At 35.2% G+C, this 27,662-nt stretch overlaps 1 protein-coding gene across 1 annotated transcript in view; it reads right to left on the bottom strand.

Annotated features, from left to right (window-relative positions):
• Positions 1-27,662, bottom strand: part of atrnl1a (attractin-like 1a) — a 314,332-nt gene that overhangs the window by 10,788 nt on the left and 275,882 nt on the right. Inside the window, exon 29 of the mRNA XM_052572190.1 lies at positions 11,268-11,376. Coding sequence (XP_052428150.1) covers positions 11,268-11,376 — 109 coding nt within the window. The remainder of the gene's footprint in view (positions 1-11,267; positions 11,377-27,662) is intronic.

The raw sequence follows: 27,662 nt of genomic DNA, 5'->3' as shown, positions 1-27,662 counted from the left end.
GGCACTCTGATATTTTAAGGAATAGTATACACGTCTGCATTTTTTTTTTTTTTTTTGAGTTTTATATAAATATATAAATGTATAAAATCAAGTAAAGGCGGCTTGCTGTAAAATAGCTAAAGTTCTCAATTAATAAAGCTCTTTTTACATTGTGTGCACTTTGTTGATTAGAACTTGCGTTTAAGAGAACCTAAGTTTAAACGTGAGGACGTTTTATTAAACCGTCCATTCTTTTCAGTTAGGGTGATTTAACTAAATTGTAGTCCGGTTTAATTTATTTGTTTCTTTATTTTTATTTAGGCCCAAATAATGGGAGTGAAATTATACAGTGCCTCACGTTTTATTAAAATAAATGAAATACTTAATAAAAATCACTTTTAATGCTCAGATGAAAAGTAAACCACCATTTCTTTAGGCTAATATAAAAATATTAAAAGTTAAATGTTTCAAATCTAAAATATGGTGTAATACTGTGTAGCTTAGAGGAAATATAAGCACAGGCTCATTTGGCTTGACATTTATCCTGCTTGAATTCATTCTAAGAAATGCACATAACTTCTTAAGTAGGCCTACAAAATTTTCATCTGTGAATATTACAAATTTTAACTACAGTGTTTGATGGCAAATCTGAATCTTCAGCAGACATTAGTTCAGTCTTGAGTGTCACATGATCCTTCAGAAATTACTCTGATATGCTGCTTTGCTGCTCAAGGAACAATTATTATAATTATCAATGCTGACAACAGTTGTGCTGTATAATATTTTTGTGGAAACTGATTCTTTGGTGAACAAAGTTCAAAAGAGCAGCATTTATTTAAAATTGTTAATGACTTGTTTATGATTGTTTATGATTATGATTGTTTATTTATTTTCATTTACGTTTAGTCAGTTTAATACTTCCTTTTAAAATGGTAGTTTATGTCTATTTCTTTTCTTTTTCATTCACTTGAGTAACCTGTGTATACTTGCTAATAACATTCTAATAACAAGTTTTTTTTTTTTAAATGAACTGAAATCTTGTCATACAAATTCAGCATATCAACTATGTGCTGGTCAGTGACAACCTATATACCTAGAAACAGTTACACTTTTGAATGATAATATCTAAATCTGGCAATACTTATGCAACATGCTGTACAGAAGCCAAGACAACCTGTAATATTATTTTTGTTTACAAAATGATAAGCATTATGATTCCACAAAGAGGAATATTTTTTAAGTACCCTGAAAGGCATTTGCTTGAAAAGGTTATAAATAAGTCAGTCTGCCATGACAGATTGTAGTTGCAGATAAAGCAGGTCAGAATAAAATCAATTTGGCTTTGTTGCTCACTTATAAAACTATCAAAAGACTGCACTCTAATTCACTCCCTATGCGACTTCCCTACGGTGCTGACTGTGCTTTAAATGCACTAAATGGAAATTTTAAAAGGGTAAACAGGCAATATAGAGACACTGCAGACTTTCTCGTAAAAAAAAAAAAAAAAAACACGGGAAAAGCATACTGGGAGGATACTCTCTAAAACTGTCAGCCAATGTCATGGTCATCAACCTATATTCTGATTGACAGGGTTAAAGGTCATTGCACACCGAGTCTGAAATTATTGTCTGAAATTTCCCACTTAAAAAATTACATATGACCTCACTCTGTTTTATTACTGCTACCTGTTCACTTTATAACCTCTTTTGACTGTCCCAGTCACTGGCGGTGTACCTCTTCATCTGAATAAACAGTTGAGAGGGATGAAAAGTGGGAATGTCTTTTGCAAGTACTCTGCTGATACGTTGTCTTAGAGCTGTGGTTGTACTGACAGGAGAATCAATCTGGTATCTTACAAACAGATGTTCTGCATGTACCTGACTCTTAGTGTGAAACTTGCTACATTCACCAAGTGTGGATGTGCGAGTGCTTGTAAGGGTCAATCAATCAATGATCAATTTAACATGACCTTTGTTATTAACAGTATTATTTCTTTAAAACATCTTTCTCTGACTCCAAATGTTTGAATGCTGCAGCTAATTTTAAGCAGTATTCCAAATAGTTATTTAAGTATTGTTTCTGCAAACTCACACTCTATCAGGCTCTATTCTGGTACAGTAAAATCGATTTCTGCAAGATAACATCAAGTTTCACTTTAAAAATATGTCTCATAACAGACATAAAATGGGTTGCGAATAGGCTTTCATTTTGATTGCAATCCATAACTTTGAATCGAGTTTGCATTAAAAGGTGAATTAAAGGCCCAAAACGAGATGTGAGAAGATGCTGACAGTGCAAAGGATGAAAAGACAGGAAGTGATATCACTCATGGCTCAAGAGGAATATGACCTCCACATGACCGTCTAATTTATAAACCAAACAAGTACACTGAGAAGTCTAAAGCTATTCTCTTTAATGCTTTTTGCAGACCTGCTGTCTGAAATATTTCCCTTGTCAAGGAAAAGACTGAGATGAATGAGAAAAAAGCAATCTTTTTATAGTCTCTTCCAAATTCTCTTTATAGCTTCCCAAACTTTACTAGAACGTCTACTTTTTTAGATTACTAAAAAGCCTGAATATTGCCATCTAAATCATTTTTAAGCAAGAGAAACAACCAAAAGTAGGTTCTCTAAACAACATACAGAGGAACAGAAACACCAAAAGACAAACTCAAGATGCCACACTACTGCTGGACTGTTCTGGGGAAATGAAAGAGTAAAGGCCCGTTCACACCAAGAATGATAACTATAAAGATAATGATATTAGCGTCCAAACCAGCGAATGATATTGTCTGTGTATTCTAAGCGGACGCGCGTCTGATGCTTTAAATTCTTGAGCTCATTACAGCAGGATTGATTCTGATTGGTTGACAATGTTTTTATCATTCATCAGAAAAGAAAATCGTTCTGAAAGTGATTCCAATGATATAGTTTCTCTGTGCCATTATCGTTATAGTTGTGGTGTGGACTCCGCTATTCTTTAATATTGAGAACGATATATTGATATTCAATATTGAGAATGATTTTTAGAACTATATCTTTATCGCTATCTTTATAGTTATCATGCTTGGTGTGAACGGGCCTTAAGACAGAATCTTCAGGAACAAATGAATACATTTTGCCAATACCTAACCTACATGTAATGTCGTCACACAGCAAAACAGAAGAACTATGCATAACAAGTCTTTAGTTAATCGTAAAGCACAATTTATTGATCTAAATAACTTAAAACATAAAAAGACAGCCTGTAATTTACATTCATACAATGTAAACTTTCAAGAGCAAATATATATGTACAGGTAGCTGGGTTTTTGTACATGGATTGTTCTTCAGAGAAATTGTTTGTGCTCCACATTTCAGATTTGATCTAGCATGACCCTTATCTGTCCTCTCCTTGAGTGCTTTTCAGATGAAAGCAAAAGTATAAGCTAAGACAACCATTCACACCAAATGTCTTCTATATTGACATATCTCCTTACTTTACCCTTCACCACAACTTTTAAGAAATATCACACTTGAGAGGTATTGAATTGCCAGTAAGCTGCATTATACACATCTATAATATATAATTGATGTTACATATCCAAACATTGATTTTATATTGAACCACTATTAAAGTATCTAGTGACCTACGGTACAACAGGATCCAGTGAATATAGTGCTGTCACGATAACAAATTTTGCTGGACGATAAATTGTCCAAGAAATTTTTGCGATAAACGATAATATTGTCGTTCTAAGACCAGTTTCAACTAATATAATGATAATGGCATAATAACGCAAGTACACCTTTTCAAAGATCAATAAACTTTTACTTTATTTTATGGCAGATTCAGAGCAAAAAATAACAACATGTTGACTTTGTGTGGCTTAAAATTTGTTAATTTTGTATGTTATGTTAAGTTTATATGCAAATGAGGGATGCTTATATTGACTGTTTAACCTTTAACCGAAAGTAAACATTTTGACCGATGAAGGGGACATTCACATATCACTTAATTTTGGGCGCTCAAGTTCGTTATTTCAAATGTGGTATGCGTGCTCATAATGGAAGAGATACGCTCGCAACACGCTAATTTTTTTCAGGTACGTCTGCACATCATCGAGTAAAAGCTGCAGTAGGTAACTTTTGTAAAAATTTTTTTTTTTTACATATTTGTTAAACCTGTCATTATGCCCTGACAGTACAATATGAGACAGATAATCTGTGAAAAAAATCAAGCTCCTCTGGCTCCTCCCAGTGGTCCTATTGCCATTTGCAGAAATTAATCCGCTCCCGGTAAGAAACAACCAATCAGAGCTGCGGTCCGTAACTTTTTTATGTGTTCAAAATTTACAAAATGTATATAATAAGAATCCATTTTCCAAACTGTGTTTTTAGCCTGTCCTGAATCACTAGGGTGCACCTATAATAAGTGTTTATATTCAGACTATTTTAGATTGCTTCGGGGGTACCGCGGCGGAGTAACCCAGTACCTTTGTGATTCTTCATAGACATAAACAGAGAGAAGTAGATACGGCTACAATGTTCTTCAGCAAGACGCAAGCAGTTCTGTTTATTAACCGCTAGAGCGGAATGACGCAAGCGCACCAGGTCATGTGAAAAGAACCAACTCAATCAGCTTCCTTCGGGGTGAAACTGTTGAGTTTTTAACTTCGAAAATAAATCTTGTAGCAGAGTTACAGTAAGGGTTTTTCGGTGTTGGAAATCAATTGCTGAAATGTCCTTGTTGTAAAGGAGATCGCAGCTGATGGATGCTTAGCAAACAACCGACGCCTCAGGAGCGCAACTGCCCGAGCACTTTGGAAAGAAGGAGAAAACGACGCACGCACGCGTGTGTTTGTGTGTGAATTCACACATGCAACCACACACCTACAGACATATTTAGCTGAGCAAGCCAAATGAAGCGATTGAAAAGTAGGCCCATTTCGAGAGAAAGGGCAACGTTATTACTTGCAAAATATGCTACACGGTATTAAAATAAAGCAGTAGTGCAAGTACAGTGCAATATCACTTGAGACGCAAACATCCATAAGCAAATGAAAGGAGCTCCTCCCAAAGCTGGCCACTCTAGTGAGACGTTATCTCTTTATTACCGTGCCAATCGGAGAGGGTGTTTTCTACCGCGGGCTGTCCACAGGCTGCGTTCTAGACTAACCCCACATCATTACATGTTACATTATTTAAATAAAAATTGAAACAATTAATTATTACGGCCGAAAAAATTATCGAGCTAATTTTTTTAAATTGTGCAATTAATTGTTTTATCGACTATCGCAAAAGGCCTAAGTGCATAAGCAATCTCCTAACTTTTTGACAGCCCTTCTTTATGTTAAAGGTGAAGTACATCATTTCTGCACCAATAGCAGCATCAAATGGAATTGCTAACTGAAGCCTATGCTTTTTTCCCCCCTACCTACCGTCCAAACTCAAACAGTGCTGTCATTTTATCTCTGATGTTTTTATTGCTATTTTCAATCTTCTCCGAGTAATTCCTGAATGCAACGGTCTAGCTTTGAAGACCCATAAATTAGCACAGCAAATTCAGGCACAGATGACGTGTGTGGTTACTTTTAGGCTATACACAGACAGTCTGCACAGATAGGACTGTTTGAAATTTGGAGAACTTTTTAAATCATTGTTTTCATCAATATTTATTATTATTTATTTTTTTCTTTTTGGCATCGCTATTGGTGCAGCAATGACACACTTCCTCTTAAAGAAAATAACACTTCAGTAGACCTTCAGGCAACCACAATTCTGCCTTAACACTGATAAAATATTGAACATAAACATTCTTTTGATTTAAGGCTTGTTTACACATTCTCCATTATCTATGAGTGACATTACCACATGCTGCAGGCCGAATCGCTCTAAATTTTACTGTAATTCAAGGTGAAATGTTGTTGCATATTTTATGATTCACCCTTGCTATATGTGTCTGTAAAACACAAAGGCATCCTGCATCCCAACCAAACCATCTCCAAAAATCTGTCATATGCCTTCAGCGTGAAGAGTATCAGGCCAAATATGCCTTTTCAGTCTTTATCAAGAGCAGCAGCAGCGCAGGAGCCTACAGATTCACATGTGCCAGTGTTCATTAAATGAAAGAGCAGGTATTAGGCCCTCACAGACCACACAGTTAGCGTGCTGGAATAAGGCGGCTGGCTTAAGAGATAAAGGCGTACATTTACTGAATGTTTTGGAGTATTTGGATTTGATTTTCCTCGGGGATAACATTATCCCTGTCAGATATATTCCTCTGATCAGTCAGCAGTATTGGACTACCAACATGCATTTTATCTCTTGTTTTCACCTCATCTTTAATCCTTTATTCCTCTCGTTCTCCTTTTTTCCCACCCCTCCCATTCTTTATCTTTCTGTCTTTCAATGAGGTGCAGTGGTGTCAGTGTCATATTGCAGTCAGAAGATGTTGCTGGCTTGCAGAGTGCCGCAAGTGTTGCATCTCTGAACCGCTACTTCCTGCTGCAGTACCATTTACAGCAGCTCATTTTTCAGTTCATTCATCACAGTTACATGATGAACACAGCCACACCACAGAGACAAAGAAACTCAGTACGAGGACAGAAAAAAATGACAATTAAATGAGAGAATGAAAAAGAGAAAGGGTGAGGAAAGGTATCTATGTTAGACAGGATGAGAACAATATGAGATGTAGACAGCCAGAGACCAAAGGGCAGTGTTTGGCTGGTTAGTCTAATTAGTCCCAACTGGCAGATGTCATAACTACACCATCTGGATGCACAGAGCATCCCATAAGTAATGCTCACTGTTAATTATTATTTTTATTTATTTACTTTTTTAATTGAATTAAAACATAATAATACTTATAATTCGAAACAGTTGGTGCAATTGTTTTTGCAAAAATATATAAATAAATAAATAAAGTAAAATAATAATAATAATAATAAAAATAATAATAATAATAATAATAATAATTATAAAATATTTTAGAGATTTTGAAGAATGTTGGTAACTGAATTCCCCCTCACCCCATACTATGGAAGACAATGGCTACCAGCAACTGTTTGGTTACCAACATTTCTCAAAGGATCTTGTTTTGTGTTTAAATTGTGACAGAATTTTACATTTCTGGGTGAACTTTGACTTAAAGGCGCAATATGTAATTTTTCTGCTTTAAAAATAGCAGAAATCACTATATCTATGTTATATATATTTTTTAGTTGTGTACTTACATCATCCCGACAGTTTCCACGAACTTTCAAATCCGGAGAAAATTATAGTTTAATTCGAAGACACGGCACGTTTCTTTATTTCCGTTTTGTCGCCCGTCTATGACGTCATATAAACTTTGACCCCTCTAGTTTATCTAACTTCCTGCGGAATCGCCAAATACAAAGGTGAACAGAAACAAAGACGAGACGCAGAAGAAAAAGTAGTAGCCTTTATCGAGACTATTATATTTTATATTTATATTGTTTATATTCGTATTTAAACCTCAATCAATAACTTAGTTATGGATCATGATTATGCTTTGCCTGCATGTTCTGTGAAGCGCAAACGCACGGGTGAAATAAATGACCCGAGATGGTTTTGGGACAAGAGAAGCAACAAGACACGGGTAAATATTGGAGTTGCATTTCCAAGATAGAGAGAGCTTCGTGACAAGCTGAAACTACAGAGAGATGCCGAACTCGCTTGGATTCTGATAAACAGGTATGCATCCATTCAGCTAACTTTATATATCCGTATATTTTGTGAAACGATGATGTCTTGTGTAAAACGCAAACGGACTAGCTCTCATGTAAATCTACATTTGTTCTATATCTAGCTGAATAAAGTAGCTTCAAATGCAGTTCTCTAACTTGTTCGATATCATAGTATAACGTAATTATAATTATTAACGAAAGGCGGCCGTGTTTTTTAACATATATTACTACTAGCTAGATGGAATATTGACTTGATAGGGGTCTCATAATTCATATAGACTGTTTCATCGGGCGCACGGTCGTGTATATCGGTCTGGCTGCGGTGCCTTCTACAAACGCAGTTAAAGGCAAGGTTATGAGTAGACTGAAGTTGGGCTCAGGTGGATGTGCTGCTGGATGTGTTTCCCATACATTTATTTATTTTTTGAGACTCGCCACAATTTTAAAACTGATCTTTTTTCAAAAAGACTTCATTGAGTAACGTTGCGTACCGCACGTTTAATAATAATAATAATTCATTTATGTTTAAATATCAAAACGAGGCACAGGTGTTTTTATATCGCTGTATTTCTGAAGGAAGACTTGCATGTTATATGCCTGATAGCAGCCTGTGAGCGTACCAGCTCTGCTTCGTTTACAGCTGTTACTGGGGAAACCTCTATTTCTCACGCTTTATGTCTATGCTTTAGAACATCTACTGTTGGCAAATAATGAATTTGCATTTTCATTAAGTCCGTCGGATCCACGCAGCAAACATTTTGCTCACAAAAAATCTCTACTCTAGAGGGACTTTGCTGTTGTTATTGATTCTATTTGGAAGTCTACCGGAAGTTAAGTTATGTCCACAAAAGCGCTCATGCGCAGTAACGTTTGTTTATGTTGTTGCCGTTGAAACCGTCTATATCTCTCCGTTCGAAAAGACGTGATTGTCAAAATACTAAGTTAGAATGAGTGAGGAATGATAGGGAGCGACATGGCGCGTGTTCCAATGAACAACAACTCCCATGAGCCTTACGCTCTTTCCCGACGTCATCAAAGTACGTCTTATGTTATTATTTTGATTGAGTGACCCCTGGTGGCCAAGAATTACATACTACACCTTTAACCCTCTGGAGTGGCTTCACGTGTTTACAAGTGATGAGGAATTTTCTTCTGATAACCCCGAAAAGAACTTAAATTACACTTTCAGTTTTGATCGTACAGATAAGAGCAATATATCAATCAAATCTGTAAAGGGTCTATTTTTTTTATACATAAATAATAACAACACAACTTTGTGCACTTATAAAATAAAGATAACAAACAAGGTATGCTGTCTGCAGTAGGGATGCTCCGATCACGATCGCCCGATCGTTATGCGCATCTCGTCAGTAAAGCCGGTTCTCTAATCAGCGGTTAATTCCATCAGGTGCGTGATTTCACATAGAGTAGCTGTTACTACACAGAGCCGTTGTTAATAGAGAAGATGCGCAAATCACGTTAATTTTCAGCGTTTATTGGCGCATCTTCTCAGTTAACTCAGAAAAAAGAATGAGCGCTTAATCCAACAGAGATCATAAAAATAAGTCTCTTTTTATTTATTGATATACTTGTATTAGGTTTCACATAACGTGTACACATTTTAGACTTTTTCCAAACTATAATTCCTGACTAAATGTATAATCAAGTAAAACATGAAGTTTCATTGACTACGTTTACAAGCTGTTAAAATTCGGGTTATGGTCGGGTTAAGGTCACTATTCGGGTTTCTGAAACATTCGGGATAACCCGTTTACATGCGTGAGCAGAGAGAGTTACTCCTGTATACATGGAATGTGTAATCAGTCGCCAATATCCTGATGTAAATAGCGACGCACGGACAACATTACTCAAAAGACCAAGATTCCTTGCGAATAGAACATGCGCAGAACACACATTTTGATGGGGATATGCCGAAACGCATTTACAAGACCAAATATTCGGGTTAGAAAAGGGGTACCCCAGGTATAATATCCCGGTTTTTAAAAACCGGGATATAAGCATATCCAAGTTTTTGCTGGTGTTTACATGGCCGTGCACGACCGGGTTATTGCTAATATTGTGGTTTTGAACGGGTTATTGGCTGCATGTAAACGTAGTCAATAACAATATACACGATACCATTCAAAAGCTTGATGTAAATAATATAAATGCAACAAGTAAATGTAAATGTAACAAATGCAACAAAAAATGGTGTTCTTTCAATTTATCCAAAAAATTTAAATAAATAAAAACCCTGAAAAAAATATTCTCAACTCTTTTCCACATTAATAATAATAATAATATCAATAAATGTATTTTTGTTTTGTTTTGTAGAAAAAAACATTGTGTGACTGGAGCAATGATGCTAAAAATTCAGCTTTGAAAGACAGCTTTGATTGTTCCCAATAAACTGCTTAACTGCACTTGCAAGTAAATATGAAATTATTTTGTGGGATAATTAAATATATTCTAATTAAACTACAAACATAAAATTATATACATTTATTTTGTCCTCACATTCTTTCTTGTAACTCCTCACTCACAGTGGCACAGCTGACTGAAAGGCTCATTATGCAGCTCATTATGCAGGCCTTTGTCTTCTCAGGTGTAAATCACAATGATATTCATGATAGTTGACGCCTACTCGCATATGACTTTTGCCAACAAAAAGTGTCTTAGAAAAAATAAATAAATATATTGTTTTCTGTGAGTGAGTAAAAAAGATGATTTTCACATAATTTAGAAAGACAAAATTCTAGGCTACAAGCTGTGTTGTATGGCCTTATTCAAGTGATTTAACATTTTTACTTTTTCACTAACCACGCATAAACATTGTTTTCTCAAAAGCACAATCATGTACATACATGCTGCTCACATATTATTATAGCCCAGTTGGTGCTGATTACAGTGAGATTAGACTTTAGCCATTTAGATGTTTATAAGCATTTTTGCAGATGCACTTGTCAAAAGTAAGATGTAGGCATCTAAATATATTAACATCAGTATAACATGTCAGTTTAACATATACTTATTTTTTAAACTTAACAATTAAAGATTGTCAATAACATGTCCATATATTTTTCTTACATCAATTTTGTAAAGGCCTCATGGAAGATGAAAAAGTGCTTAATAACAGAATGGACAATATATTACTTTATCACCATCTTAGGGCAATGTTTGAAGATATGTCCTACACCATGGAAAAGCTTGAACTAAGCCACATAAAAACTGCAAAAAACATATCTCCTGTAGTCCATTTTCACCCCTAAAATTCTGTAGAAAATTCTCGCCTGCCACGCGGTAGGCCCGGGTTCGATTCCCGGCCAATGCAAATGCTATTTTCTTTTTTAAACTGTGCTACAGGGAGTTTTGCTATAAATCTATGTATATGTATCTATGCAAGTGCACGTTAAGATGAAACTCAATCCACATTCCTCAGCCTTGGTTCGATTCCCAGTTAATGCATTTTTTTTAAAACTGTGTTTCAGAGATTTTTGCTAGTGAAAAATAAGTATGTTAAAAATAATTATAGGACCATATGTTAAAATTAAACATGGAGCGAAAAATGTTAAGTAAACATTGAATTTAGAGTTCTCACCACACTGGCCGGGGGGAGGCACTCCAGAAGATGCCCGTGGAAGACTCATCAGCAATGTTTGCACAGCAGCACAATTCCCAGAACATGGCTCCACCGCTACGGGACCAGCCTGAGAGAAAAGAAGAGTGATTAATTCACTGCAAGACACATATGGACTTTTCCTACAACAACAGTACAGTGGCAAAAGCTACCAGAATTCATGATGTCCAACACAGGGCCATTCATAGCAGATAAATTAATTAATTTGGGAAATTGTTAAAAAGTTATTTATGTCATACTAGTGACATAAATAGTTTACTTCAGATTCATGTAAATCAAGTTAATTACCCACAAGTCAGAAATTACTCAGTACTAGTAAACCATGACTGAGTTAATTAATTGTATTGGTCTTCTGCCAGGCAGGGCTCTAACAACACTTTTACAACATAGAGATTAACTTGGCAGACTTTTATACTGTTAGGATCTTTATTTGTTTCCAGATGCCAACTTTTCAGTGACTCCACTATTTTGTATATACCGGTACTCTGACCATATAAAGGGAGTATATTAAATTTGTTTGTTTTGAATGAAACAAACACCTTAATTCAGCAAGCTTGTATCAATCAGAATATTAGAATATGCATATTGATTTATGAAGCATCACGTGACATTGAAGACTGCAGTAATGAATGCTGAAAATTCAGGTTTGTCATCACAGGAATGAATTGCATTTTAAAATAAAATTAAAATAGAAAAAATATTTTAACTTGTGACAATATTTCACAGCATTACTGTTTTATTGTGTTTTTGATCAAATAAATGCAGCCTTGTTGACCACAAGAGAACAGTAGTGTGTATAATAATATATAAAACTGAAGATAGCATCTACTGCAAAACATGAGACTGAGCGTAACACAAGAAGCTTGTATTGAATTTTTTCTCTGCCTCCACTTAAGAAAATTCACACATGTTAAAGCATGCAGTTAAGACCATTTAAGCTTCAGTCTAGCTTTTCCAGCATTTTCTTTGAAAAGGCAAAGGTGCCTCATTCAAAGATGCACTGCAGGTTTCCCTTAACAGCTTTCTGTTTAAACAAGTGATGAAGTATCTATAAATGGGGTCCTTGCTTTTTTCACCATTTCACTCTTTCTATATAGACACCTGAAAGAACAGGCCATGAACTGTACTTCACAAGAACAAAATGCCTTTGAATGCCTGAATGAAACTGCCATCAGTAATAGTCTGATGCAAAACTTGATGGTCAAATTGACGTGAAATTACTGTAGCATCTCTAAAGTACCATATTTTGCTCTCTATACTTACTCAAATGTATTAAAACTCATAAACCAAACCAAATAGTGTTTAGAATGCATGTGGAGAGGCAGTTGCCCTGGACTTGATGGCAAGAACTATTCATTTATTAAACATGACTGCTTAATATTTATAACAAGACATCTTTACAGACATCATATGGACATGAACTATAAAGACATCAATGAGCATCTCAGCATCATTGTCAAAATTCATGAGACATAAGGATAATCAATTTATTATGTCAGGAGTCCAACAGATTGAGAAGTCCATCTTATTTCCCATCATCCCCAAGATGATGATCCTCTATTAGATGGTAGCTGTTTGATGGTCAATGAACAATAATGGTTGATTCGAAGCAGTATGTGGGTAATATATAGACACCTCTATATTTCCCCAAACACAGCACATCTGTCACCAAAAAAAAAAAAAAAAAAATTCACTTCTGTCACAGAAAATAAATCCCATGTTTTAGTGGAGTTGCTAATGCTCACATACAAACATTATAGTCCAATCTCCTTCAGTTGTCACTCTCTGGATTATTTGAAATTTTAAAACTAGCCTTTTCGACATGGCCAAGGGCCTAACTAATTTCAGTTTAAGCCTGCAACAAAACCATGTCAGGATCCCATCATCTGTTAAGGCGACATACATTCAATAGGTAAATAAAGCTTATGACTGATTGACTGTAAATGAGGGCAGTACAACCCCTAAACTACACAGAGAAGCACCATCAGGTGGTAAAAGTGGATTTCTTATTGCATTTTAAGGGTTGTTCATAGTGCATAAACAAAATGGGCAGAGATTTAAAAATTAATGCATACAGTTGGCCCCACTGCTGGGTGTTTGTTTATTCTAGAAGCTGCATTACACACATTAAAAGAGTGTTTGAATGACAGGAACCTAAACATAGGAAAGAATTCTTAAATTATGGGTTGCATATGTTAACGCCAGCTTACATAATATTTGCTAATAAAGAGTTTAGTGTAAACATAAGTAGTACATGGGGGAAAAATATTTGCCACTTTCTCCCAAATCACATTAATTCTGTATGTTTTCCTATCTAAACCATTGCAGCTTTCTGTGTTTTATAGATTTTTAAACAGGGTCCAAAATTAGCTCTTGATCAATGCCAAAAGTAAGTAAATATTGGTTTTGTTAAGGACATCACATCTGCTAGCTTTAATTTTGTACGTGATCAAAGATTTATAAACTATTTAAACTTCTGCCACTCACATAAATTTTTTTGTTATGTACTGATGACAATGTTGTCAAAATGATCCCCATTCACAAGGATGCGTAAAACAAATTAAAATGATGTATTAAGCATGGCAGTCCTGTGAGGAGAGTCAATCATGCAGACTGAAAAGAAGAGTATGGTAAAAGACAAGACAGCAGAACATTTAGTTTAGAAACTGGAAATGCAAAAGCACCTGTTTGCAATATTTGGGATTTTGAAAAGCCTTTTGACTTTTGCCATTTATCTAAGGTGGTTTTGGAAGTAGTTTTTTATATATATATATATATATATATATATATATATATATATATATATATATATATATATATATATATATAAATATATGTATTTGTTTTTTATTTAATTGGTTTCACAGTGTTTGCTGATTTTTACATTATTAAAATTTAGTGTATTTTATTTATTTTACTTTACATCCATGTGTATATGCCATGCCCCCAAGCTTTCTTATGTTTAGCTAATAAACTTTCTATGTTTCATATATATTTGCTTCCACAGTGTTTGTCGATTTTCAGTTTTATATACCTGCTTAAACTTTGTGTAGCCTAAGTATTTTGTTATTTTACATTAGGCATATAGCATGGTGTATTTTTATTTGTTTTGTTAATTAACTAAACCCCACCAATGGTAATACCATGTTGTCACATGTCAATTAACCAGTGGGAAAATTTCTTCACCATCACAACCCTATCCAATAGTTACCAAAATACTATGTGAACGTAATATACTTGTGCATGGCATCACTGTTTTTACAAATTTGTGTTTTTGTACTTTAGACAGAGACTTTTCAACAAGTCTCCATGTGGGTTAAGTATCAGGGATGCAAACTTAATAGGGGTAAAGAAAGTGATAAAGATGATCTAGGAAAACTTTTTTTTTTTGTAATACAAATTATTAATTTCAATTAAATTCAAGTTTATTTGTATAGCACTTTTTATGATACAAATCATTGCAAAGCAACTTTAAGAATTTTTTCTACAATACTTAGTAGTAGCTTATCAGTGGTGACTGTCAGTTTATGTGCATCTGACAGAAATTTTCAGAAAAATGTATACAAGACTTAATCAACCAGATGATGAACACTAATTAACAGCAAAATGATGCAAAATACAGTTTCATGGGCATATAAGTATTCAATCACCTTAAGTAAACCACTCATCATCAATACAAAGAGCAAAATGTTGATTTTGGACTGTCTTTGCAAGTGAATGAATTTAAGACAAAAGGAAGTACACCTACTATGAGAGCTTTATGACTACTGGTGTAATGGGTCTGAAGGTCACGGCTGAGGGTGAGCAGTTGTATTGAATGCCTGTGACTGCATAGCCTCCACTGTGGCTTCAGGCCGTCTGACTATAGGGAGGTGCACAGTGACCGCAGAGGTCAAAGAGGAGTACAATGTTTACATCTGGTCTAAGGTATTCAGTGACAGAGATGCTTCACTTCAGCAGTTGCCAGCCAAAGCTTTTACCCTTTGATCTCTAATCAATGACTGCTGTGTGGATGGACGTAGAAGTAGGGCACAATTACAAAAGTGCCGCAGCACAGTATCTTTTCTTTTTCCTTTTTACTTCTATTTTTAACTCTTTATTACCATCATCCTCTTTGCTCTTTTTCCCTCTCAAAAACTCTTATAGTTTGACTAAGCACAAATTCTCTTGTCCTTTCTCCTTTTCCTCTGACAGATACGGCTAATAGGTTTAAGTACTGAAGCGTACAGACTAATTATACGTTGTACTACCTATGTTTGTGTTAGGTTTCAGAGATGATGAATTCATCAACATGTGGAAATAGGTTCCATTTAATCTTCAAATAATCCTTCATGAATCAGTTTCCAATTGAACCTGCCAAAGAGCAGCTTCTTGGGAACATATGTTAAAATACAATGGCCATTAACATTGCACTTAGCAATATGTTCCTTATTTATGAAGAAAAAAAGGAAAAAATGTTTGACAATGTATAAACATTTTGTCTCCTAATTATGACATACAGTAATGTCCTCTATGCAAATGGATGAAACTACAAAGAGTTGACTTTGACAGCTATCTAATGTATTGGACCACATACAAACACATGCATTCTAGGAAACTAAAATATTAAAATAATAATATAACAATGAATTATACTGTACACTCCATATTTTCATACATTAAATTGCGATTGGACCATATCCTCCCCAAAATAACCTCAAAGAGCATAGAATTCATCAAAGGCTTTTGACAAGGATGATCATTTTAAAGAAGTTGTACACTTGGATTTTCAGACATGAAAATGCTATTGCATGATTTGCCAACTACATTTCATCTTAAAATCAGTGAACTTAGAGGGTTGTACTTCATCTGTCATGCGTGTTTATAAAGGGAGTTCTTCAAGGGTCAGTTCTAGGACCCATTTTATTTTCTTTATATTTAAATAACATCAGAAGCAGAAGACACTGTGTTATTATTGTAGTGCGTCATCAGCATGAAAACATAACTGTACTTTGTTTGTTCATGTAAGTTCACAGTGCATTTAGTAATGTTAACAAATATATTTTTTGATTTTAAAAATGTGTAGGTAAAAGTTTAAATTAATAATTAACCAATATTAATACATTCCACAGAAGTGCTGTTCATTTTTAGTTAGTTAACTAATGTAGTTAACCATTATTAACAAATGAAACATCACTATTAATTGTTGACAATAATTATTTTTTTAATACAACAACATTAATACGTTTTCAACGTGAATTTGTCCACCAAATATATTTTGCGGTGGCTCTGAAAATATATTCCCAGTAGCACCTGTTGCAGTGGCTCTGGACACCAGGAAATGGAAGTAAGCATGAGAGAGAGTGTGCATCCAAGCAGGACTTGGCTTCTCTTGGGTAAAGCATTAATCTCTTTAAAAGCCTTCATTAGCTTAGATTTATACAGCAGCCTGTTCATCCACTTGAGCTGGGCAGGATATTTGTACATTTAATTTTAATCATTGTTAATAGCTATTTTATTAAAATGACACCTTCAAGAAGAAAGGCATTAACAGTGAAGTGATGGACTCTTCATGACAGATTGATCCATGGTGTGAACGGAGAGATTGACTGTTCAGAATGAGTGGTGAGGTGATCCAAATTAATCAAGCTAAGTAATACAGCATATAAATCAGGAAGGGGGCACTAGGTGCCCTCAGAGGAGGACTTCAGGTCTCGGGTAGTGGTCAAGATTCACTGAGATCCCATAGTGGCTGTTCCTTTAGGGAAATAACTACTAAAATAAATGTGTGGGTGTTCATATGTGACATTTATAGTATAGGACATTTCATGACCGATGGAAAGTAATTTTAATATTTGACATTTACACTCAAAAACAACTGATACAGGTGCATTTAATATATATATAAAAAATATCAAAACAAAGTCAACACTTATACTCTCAAAGGAATTTTCAATGGTATGCTCAATAAAGACTACCATTAAAATCTCCCTTTAAATCAACAATGTTCTGACTTTGTTTTGATATTGAAATATTTGACATTTAGAAAAACAAAGGGCTTGTTAAAAACTTGTATTTGTGTTAACATATTTCACCTGAGGCATTGTGTGCCTTATGTGGTAGAGCTTTTCTTTTTAGCAAACTTTCTGCATTTCACTCTTCGTCTTCCCACTCCAAAGTGCTTGAGCAGCCCTAAGGGGCTCTGACTGCTCTATGGGATTTTGAGGTAGGTGGTGTCCTGAATTCTGAATGTGCTGCCTCCAAACATTATGCACCCACATTGGTCTTATGTTACAGCCAGAACTTTATCGGTCACTGAATGTGAAGCCCCTGTTCCACTCTCAAAAATGGGCTGTAAAACAGTGGGAACGTTAGTTGAGTGGCCATCAGGTCTGCGAATCATGGAGGGACAAAGTGAAAAGGCTTTGTCATAAATGAGAGATACTAAACGCTGGTGAGGAGAACGATAAGAGCTTGGTAAGAACTGTAAGAGGTCATGGGTCATGGGTTCAAGTCCAAGGAATAATAATGCAAAGTATACACAAACTAAAGTTGTTTTGGAAATTCATGTCTGCCAAATGAATAAATATTAATTTGATTAAATAAAGGAAAGTCAATAGGGAAAGAGAGAGAGAGTGCTTATAAAGTAGAATCAAATCCAAAACTGTTCAGTTAGTATGTAAATATGTTCCATGTCTCTTAGCCATATTTCTGTCAACCACCACAGATGTCTACCCTTAAAGAATTGGAAAGTATATACTGTATGGAATGCAAAGCATGATCAGCAGAGCTGACAAAACATTATGGCACAACAGAGAGCAGACTCTGGTATTATTTATATTTTAAGATTATTGATACCAGATTCAGTTGGGACAACTGCATTGCTGAGTCAATATTTGAAGAAAATTCAAGAAAATCTAATATATAATAATCAAACACAATGAAGATAACTTGTTTCAGGAGTTGATTTCTTATCAGATTTCATTTTGAAATCTTGGAAAATGTATACAGTAAAATATGTTTTTACTAGGGCTGGGCAAGTTAACACGTTATTAACGCGTTAACACATTAATTAATAAATGCAGAGAAACATTTTATTGTGCATTAATGCAGTTTTATTATTATTATTATTTTGAAAGTCCATTGCTCACTGGCTCTGAATACACATACAGGAAAAACCATGGGTCACAGGAGGGATGGGATGTTGATCCGTACTGGTTTGGGATGGGTGCCATCAGGCGTCTCAACTAATGAGAGCAGGCATCCATCAAAAACAGGCGAACACTCTTAAGATCACAACAAATGATGGCATATATGAGCCTCCCTCAAGACACACCATCACAAGAAGAATACACGAGTTGTATGAAAAGGAGATTTACAAAAAATATTTTAACTGCTACTATGTAATGGGAATACTGCTGTAAAATAAATACTTTATATGTTTAAAGTTTTTGCAAACCAAATTTTATTGCACTTTTGTGTGTGGAATACACTACATTCAAATTCATTACTGAATCTTTTGTATAGTCGCTATTCATTTTCTTTTTCAAATTAATTGTTGCCCAACACTAATAATTTTTAGGAAGTCAATTTAGAAAAAAAACACAATGCTATAAAAATAATTTAGAAGCCAAACTTAAAAATTACATTCATGTCATTTATAAGCTATTCTACAGAATTATTAGATGCATCTACTGGCATTGATATAATCATATCTAAGTAATCATCAAAAACAGTGACTACATTTTTGTGTGAGGCATTTTACTATAAATGTGTCTTCTAGAAAAATGAAAATGTAAGGCCTGTAGACTCCCTGTACAGGCCCATGTGATGTAGAGTTACTGAAATCATAACATTGATCCCAACATCCAGTTCTGTTAACATTATGCCCTAGAGCAAGGCACTTAACCCCTTGCTGTACTAGTGAGACTCTGTAATTACAGTACTGTAAGTTGTTCTGGATAATAAACTCCTGCTAAATGACATGTAACTCCCTGCTAAATGACAAGCAATTAGACAAGCAGTAAGAAAAAGGCAATTTAAAAAGCAGCATTTGTAAGGGTGGCCTAAGACCATACTATATAGTTATGACTTTTTACTCTGAAACTCTTAAAATAGTTAAACTTAAAATAGCCCAGGCTTTGATATTCCAAACTAATAACAGTGTCTTTGTGCCAGATTAAGTGCACCAAACCAAAAATGAGGGGCTGTTAGGCGCCCAGTTTTAAAACTTTAACCACTTCTACCTAAATAGCTTAATTCAGTGCAGTTAAGCAGTTATTGATTTATGAATTATTGTGTTCTGCCTGTGTTTCATGAAAGAGCATTTCATTTGAAATTTCATATTTACAATGTGATTAAAATTAATAAATTCATATTTATTTCTTAAGTTCAGAATTCACTAAAAACCATATAAAACCTTATTCAAATTGAAATATTACAAAATATTATAAAACCTAATATTAAACATATAAAACACAATATTGTTCAAAAGTTTGGAGTCAGAAAGTTTAATAAAAATACAGTTAAAACAACTATAATTATTGAATAAAATTATGAAATATTATTACAATTAAAATAACTGTTTATATATCTGATTTGGTGCTCAAGAAACATTTCAGGTGTTCTGCTTAATATTTTTATAATGAATATATAGAACATTCAAAAGAACAGAATTGATTTAGAATAGAAAACTTTTGTAATATTCTAAATATCTTTATAATGTCTTTTCATCAATTGAATGCAGTACTTATGAATAAAAGTATTAAAGCATTGTACTCACCCCAAACGTTTGAACTATATTGTACAAATAATAGATTTAAAATACTTGGATGCAAACAGAGAAGGCTGTTGCTTTGGTAAACATTCACATTCAGTTTGCGTTTAATGGTGGGCTGAATCCTCTAAGTACCTGAAGGGCATGTAGCATCCCGCACACTTTATATTTCTTTATCAGTTCAGAGAGAGTGGACTGATGCCCTTTCCAGATCAGACTCAGTGTTTTCTGGTTAAATGTTAGAGTCTCTCTGCCCTTTAGAAAAGATCCTTACACACTCCTCATCAACATACTGAGCATATTTTCAGTAACAGGAGAACATGTTTGTCAAATCTAGATGAATTACTGTTTACCAGCAAATACTCAGGAGGTTTAGGCTTCTTTAGATTTCCATCAGCTCATTAGTTCATGAATAAAACCACCACAGCATATATAACCGGGACCCCGTCTCAACACTACTGCAGCATCTACTGCCTGATTGTGGAATGATATGTGAATAACAACCTTGCAATATTAATAAAATATGATTTTACATTTATGTTATCCTATACATAAATGTATCCTTTATTAACCTCTTAATGTTACTTAATAAAAATGTTTATTATCATGTTAGTTGTCAGAGACGATTTTTAATTTAAAAAAATATAGTAAATGTAGTAATGTAGTAAAAACATAGTTTTAATTTAAAATAAAGTAAATATTTAGATTAACAATAACTATAATCAACAAACGCTGTGGAAGTACCATTCACGTTAGCTATTAACTAATTTAGATAACTAATGTTAACAACATTATCATAAGGTGTTAATACCATTGTTTACAGTGATGTTTTTCTTATTTGTAAATAAAACTAATTATTGGAGTGAATTTTACAATAAATTATTATTTCATTCTTTGTGCTTCAAAATTTCATGTTTAATTCAGTGTTACTGGCCATTTCTTTATAATTAATTAACAATCAATTAATTAATAATCAGTTCCGAGTGGAAATTGTTTCTACAACATTTTTTATCCCTTTATGGAATATGTGGGCCAATGTGTATTATATAATGCTTTTTTTTTCTGCAAATTATTTGCCTTTAGATTCAAGAATGATATCATAGAAGAAATAATGATTAATCAAAAAGGGATTGAAGTTTTAATAATCAAAATAACCTGTGTATATTTTTAAGTATTACTCTGAACTAACTCTCGAAGTAACTTTAAAATTAACTTAAAATAACTTTAAAAGCATTATATTTTTAAAAGATCATTAGAACCCAGAGGTGGGGCTGACATCAACATATGTCAAAAATTATCCTCGTAATTGCTGAAACATGCCTTCACTAGATAAACACATTTAAATACTGTTTTTTTTAAATACATCAGGCATAGCAGGGAACTACACTAACCTTTTCCACTGGTGGAACTTGAGCGACAAACTTGTGTAGTGTAGTTCCCTGCATAGGTTAAGTCTGGAACTGTAGACTAAAAGATGTCTGGGCAGCGCTCGAGAAAGTTGAACAACTCCTGAGTTTAGGTCTGTGTTATGTTTCAGTCTGCGCATCAGGAATGTTATAAAACTGAGCAGACACCACGCAAGCCCATCGTGTTTGCCTCACGGCGCCAGGCACACTTACTCATACACCTGTCAGTACCATGGGAAACACATTAGCGTGAGTGCGTGTGTGCCTGTTTGTGCTGAGTTGGCCCGACAGAGAGCAAAAATGCAGGAAACAATTGGAGTTGAGAGGAAGACAAAAAGGCAAACAGGCCATCTGCTGGTCGAGAGAGAGATGAAGAGAGTGTAAGAAAGATGCTAAGAGAGAAAGATGGGGAGAGACAGTGAACGTAAGAGAGAGAGGGGAGAGAAAAGGAGATTAAATAACATAGAGCGATGCGGGGTGGCTGGCAGGTTATCCGAAGCGTGTCAGAAACACTCTCGCCGGGTGTCTTTTATTTTCAGCCTGCGAGCTGCAGTCTACACAACTAGCTGTTGTGCTTTTAGTTGCCTTGTGGTTCTGCTTTTCTGCACTGACTGGTTAAGATTAGTGCTTTTCAACTGGTGGGTCACCATTTCAAAACGGGCCAAGCCTGTTATTCTCAAGGTGGAGACATCTACCTGTTCATCTCACCATTCATCTCGATAAGCTCTATAGATGGGCCTCTTTGGCTTAAGCCTTGAGTGTTTTATTACCTTGACATCTCAGTGCGTACTCCTGCAAATCAGATGTGTAGCATTGCACATAAAATAAAAATCGTGTTTAATTTATTACAGAAATGGCTTTTGACAACCATGAGAGAAACTAGAGGATCCTGTTTGTTGACTGTTTGGTCAAGATGCCATAAGAACTCAATATTTACAGAAATACGTTGCCAGCTTTAAGAAACTATTTTAATCACTTCCAGATTTTGCAAAACTTTTTAATTAAGATACGATGTCATAATCTTGGGTAACTCTGGCAAATCCTGCAAGTATTTCTTTCTTTTTTTGTTTATTTTCTTCATTTTCTTGAAGCAATTTAATGGTCTGTTAACTTATAGCAAATGTAAAAACATTGTCGAACAATATACAGAAAGAAACTACTGTTTACTTTTTAATATTAATATTACATTTAATATTAATATTTAAATTTAATATTATTTCTTTTTTTAATCACATTTGGAATAAAAATGAACAAATCTGACCTTTCAGCGTGTTAGATAGTTAGTCAAAAAATAAATAATAATAATGATAAAATAATAATAAAATAATACTGAAAAAATATTGCCTGCTAAACAAATGCACACACACACACACACATTGACCATCCTAAAACAAAACTAGATCCACTGCATTTACCTTGCAACAGACAGAGCTGTTTGTTTTCACTGATCGGCCTCAATTTTCTGTTTCTCCAGTGAAGAGTTACTAGGAACTCTGTTAATTTAGTTTCAAAGGAAATATGGAGTTAGTAAACTTTGAATTAGATTTGTTTCATGGCCAAACATTAAAAATAACTGCAATCAAGTTTTGGCTCTAGTAGACTGAGAAACAATGAAGAGCCAGTTCACAAACTGAAATGATTTTCCAAAAATAGTTTCACAATGAAAGAGAAACTGATTTGAATTAAGACACTCAAAAAGGGTCACTTAAATTACAGAATAAGACAAAAATGCAATACTACATTTTCAAAATCAACTAGTCATTGGGTTTCCTGAATCAGCTAATCAGTCTTAAAGGGATAGTTCACACAAAATCATCTTCTCATTCTACTCATATCATTGTGGAACACAAAAGAATGCTTCAACTACAGTATTTCTGTCTATAGACAGAACAGACTGGACCCCATTAACTTCCACTGTATGGAGAGGGAAAAAACACTGTTCTTTTGTGTTCCATGTAAAAGAGAAAGTCATACAGGTTTACAGTGATATGACGTTCTGGGCAAACCATCTCTTCACAGAATCCCTGGATAATGTATATACCGTATCTTACAGCATAAAACACTGCCTCAAAAGAACAAACAAACAAAAAAAACATTCACAACAAAAATCCATAGGAAAACAATTGCAGGATGACTATTCAACCATAGCCACTCATCACTATAATAAAACACTGCTGTCACGTTGTTTATAACCAAACTGTACGTGAATATAACCATATTCAGCACCCAAAACCAGAATTAACAGCAGTATTCTGCCGCTGTGTGAACGTTCCCAGAGACAGAACACAAAAGACAGAGTGTGACTGCACTTGAATTACTGCTTGAAAAACATATATAACTGTAGGGAGTTTGCCTCTCCACTTCAGTCACATTTGGCCTCCAACATTCCTCCCAGCATGCTCCAGGCCTCCAGTAGTGCACAGCTCAAGGTCTTCGGGGAGCTCATTGTGTTGGTTATGTGGAGCTCCACAGACAGATTCATTAGCCAGTTCCTGGGGATAAAAAAGGACCGTCCTGCCACCGAGGCCCTTTGCCAAATTTCCATTTTAATTGTAGAGAGGGAAACAGAGAGACGGAAAGGAGAGTAAGTGTACGATCCTATTACTGCTCTGGGGTAGAGAGGCCGGCGTACGATGTACACGAACAACAAATTAATCATCTCCCTAATGCTCTGCAAAAGCCATGACTTCTACCCTCCAAAGCAAAAGGAGGAGTGTGTCTTTCACTCCCTCTACCACTATTACGAGTGAAGATGAATGTATTTTCAGAGTCTCAGACATGGGCGGCTCACAAGTGCAGAAGAAAAACAAGCATGAAACATTACACGGCCCATCATTTCAGAAACTGTTTGCTCCAAATCCGTTATTGATTTTTTCGGTTCTCTGTGAGAATGAAGCTATTGATTAAAAACACAAAGGGAGAGAAGGAACACAGCTGTCATTAGGAAATAAGAGAAACTCTTAATGGAGAGGCAGAGGCAGTTTAAGGAAGTACTGAAAGAAATTAAATTCACTGATGCAGAAAGTTACGGGTGCGAAACCAACTGCCGTCTAAACCTGCTTCGACATATGAATGTCCTCTGCCAGTTATGAAAGATGATGCAAATTCAACCCAAGGCCATGGCGTCTGCCATGAAAGCATCTGTTGTTGATGAAAAACATAATTACTTGCAGTCTAGGCAAAAATAAAGCTTTGCAAAACAACATATTTGAGCACAGATTAAAGCTTGTCAAGGAGCCTTTATCACAGTTATGTGTAAAGTGCCTCTGTCTCTAGAAGATACAGCAAACTGTCATGTATTTACTCTTTATTTTCTTTACTTTCTCTTCTCTTCTAATCTTCTCTCCTTTCATTTACGGTAATCTATATCTGTTTTGTACTTCTGTGTTAGCGTAAAGAACATACAAATGAATAAATATTTGGGATGCATCAATATTATAAATGTTAATAAATGTTAACTAATGTTAAACCAATAAATGTCCATTTGATTTGTATACCATATCAAAACATTTATAATATGATTTTCTTTTTTTATTTATAAATATTCTGAATGCAAAGTAAATCACTTTGGACTAAAGAATCTGACAAATCCATAGAAGTAAATGCACTGTAACAGCATTCCTGGAGAACTTGAACACCTTTAAATATTTTAGGGATATTCTTAAGAATCAAATATTTTTCATTCTTTTTTGGAGACCTTTTGATCTTTAGAAGATAAGAAAGAAGCTATCGGGATTTGCAAAGACATTCTTGATGAGCAGTTGCATTTTGGATGAACGCATTTTTCCTGACAGACCCCTTCAGGGCTTTTGACCTAAGACTCTGAACCTCCTTGACAAACGAGGGTTTAACTCTTAATCATTACTAATCTCTAAGGCAGACAGGAAGCCTTTTTATCCAACAGCAAAAAGGCAAAAGTGTCAGTTCAGTTCAGTGAGATAAAAACATGTGTGAAATGCATTAATAGTACATCAACTGAGAGATAAAGTATCTTATAAGGACATTAATATAAATTCAGTTAATTAGTCTACACCTACTACCCAGGTAATGGTCTTCATCGGGAGCTAGGTGAACGGTTATGACAATCAATCAATTAACAAACATCAAATAAATAAATATCATTTTGGCTCCATAAATCAGAAACAAACCGGCTTCAATTCAACATTATCTGCATAAAACAATTAGTTAATAAACTGTTTGCATAGCTATCAATTTAACAATGAATACAATAATGATTTAAAATTGTTGATTTCAGCCAACAAAAGTTGTTTGAATACACTAACCAAATATTTCAAACACGTTCCAGTTGTTTTATTCAAAAATAGACATTTCTTATCAGTCATCAGTCAAACTTAATGACCCAAAAACATTTTAAGTACAGTTTCACCTGAATATCACTTACCTTTTCCCCTTATCTGTGCTAAATAAACATACTTTACTGTATATTACATCCGTCAACAGTGTGTGTACACATAGAAATTACACCCACTGACCAATCAGGCCTATATGAGATAACTATGAGATTCACTCTTATCTTTTCTGGGCTGAGAGAGCTCAGGTAGAGTCAAAGCAGAGAGTGATATTAGACTGCTAATGGAATGACTGATGAAAGGTTTATAACCCTTGGACTACAACACTATTGAACCAGCCCCATCGGCTAATGGCTCTTTCCCAGACTCTCTTTAACTAATATTAGCTGAACAGCCAATAAAACTTTGACTGCAATGTACAGTACTGATAATAATAATAATAATAATAATAGATTTTATTTATAATGCACTTTTCATTGGGGGAATCTCAAAGTGCTACAATAAAATAACAAGATCAAAACATCACAGATTACTAAAACATGACAGCTCAGCAATTATATGCTTTCCTAAATAAAAAAGTCTTTAGGTTTGCTTTAAAAGTGTCCAGTCTCTGTGTGACTCGCAACTGGACAGGAAGATGGTTCCAAAGCTGTGGGGCTGCAGAGCAAAAAGCTCGACCCCCCATAGTACAAAGCTTGGTGAAAGGAACTTGAAGGAGCATGCTTCCTGATGATCTGAGGGTACGATTTGAAAGTTGCAAATTGATCAAATCTTTGAGATATGATGGTGCCTGGCCGAAAATACATTTGTGAGTTAACAAAATGATTTTGTATTCAATCCGGGTAGAAACAGGGAGCCAATGGAGTGATTTCAGAATGGGGGTGATATGTTCAAATTTCCTTACTTTCATTAGGATTCTAGCCGCGCTGTTTTGGATGTACTGCAACTTTTGTATGTCCTTAGCAGGAATCCCAACAAAAAGTCCATTACAGTAGTCCAGCCTTGAGGAGATAAAGGCATGGACAAGTTTCTCTGCATCTGGAAGAGTTAACAGGGGGCGGAGTTTGGAAATTTTTCGTAGCTGATAAAATGATGTCTTACACAGATGTTTTATGTGGCCGCTGTAGGTCAACTGTGCATCAAGCTGAACCCCCAAATTTGTGACTGAGGAGGAGAGAGTAATAATCTTGCCATCAAAGAGGAACTGAGATATAGGAAAAGAACGAATCTGATGGGGGGTACCAACAAGGAGTCCCTCAGTTTTACTACTATTTAACTGTAAAAAATTTCCATTCATCCATGCCTTTATCTCCTCAAGGCATGCGGTGAGGTGAGAGATGGCTTCTGAGGGGTTAGGGACAGTTTTGATATAAAGCTGCGTGTCATCAGCATAGCAATGGAAGGACAGCCCATGTCTGCTGATGACGTGCCCGAGAGGTAACATATAGATGGTAAAAAGGATGGGACCAAGAACTGACCCCTGCGGAACACCACATGTAACGGTGGACAGCCTGGACTTACATCCTCCCAACATAACACATTCAGTTCTGCCAGACAGGTAGGACTGGAACCACTGCAGTGCAGTCCCCGAGAGTCCAACTGTATGATGGAGTCGATCCAGGAGAATAGTATGGTCCACTGTGTCGAAGGCCGCAGACAAATCCAACAGAATAAGCAGTGATGGCGATCCTGCATCAGCTGTCATCAGTAGGTCATTTGTCACCCTGAGCAGTGCTGTTTCCGTGCTGTGGGCTGAGCGAAAGCCTGACTGGAACTTCTCAAACAGATTATTACGTCTAAGATGGTTCTGAAGTTGGGAAGCAACTGTTTTTTCCAGGACCTTTGACAAAAAAGTCAGGTTTGAGATAGGTCTGTAGCTTGCAAG

The sequence above is a fragment of the Carassius gibelio genome, chromosome B13 (assembly GCF_023724105.1).
Source record: "Carassius gibelio isolate Cgi1373 ecotype wild population from Czech Republic chromosome B13, carGib1.2-hapl.c, whole genome shotgun sequence".
In the NCBI taxonomy this organism is placed as follows: domain Eukaryota; kingdom Metazoa; phylum Chordata; class Actinopteri; order Cypriniformes; family Cyprinidae; genus Carassius; species Carassius gibelio.
This window is presented reverse-complemented; position numbering and strand designations above follow the sequence as displayed.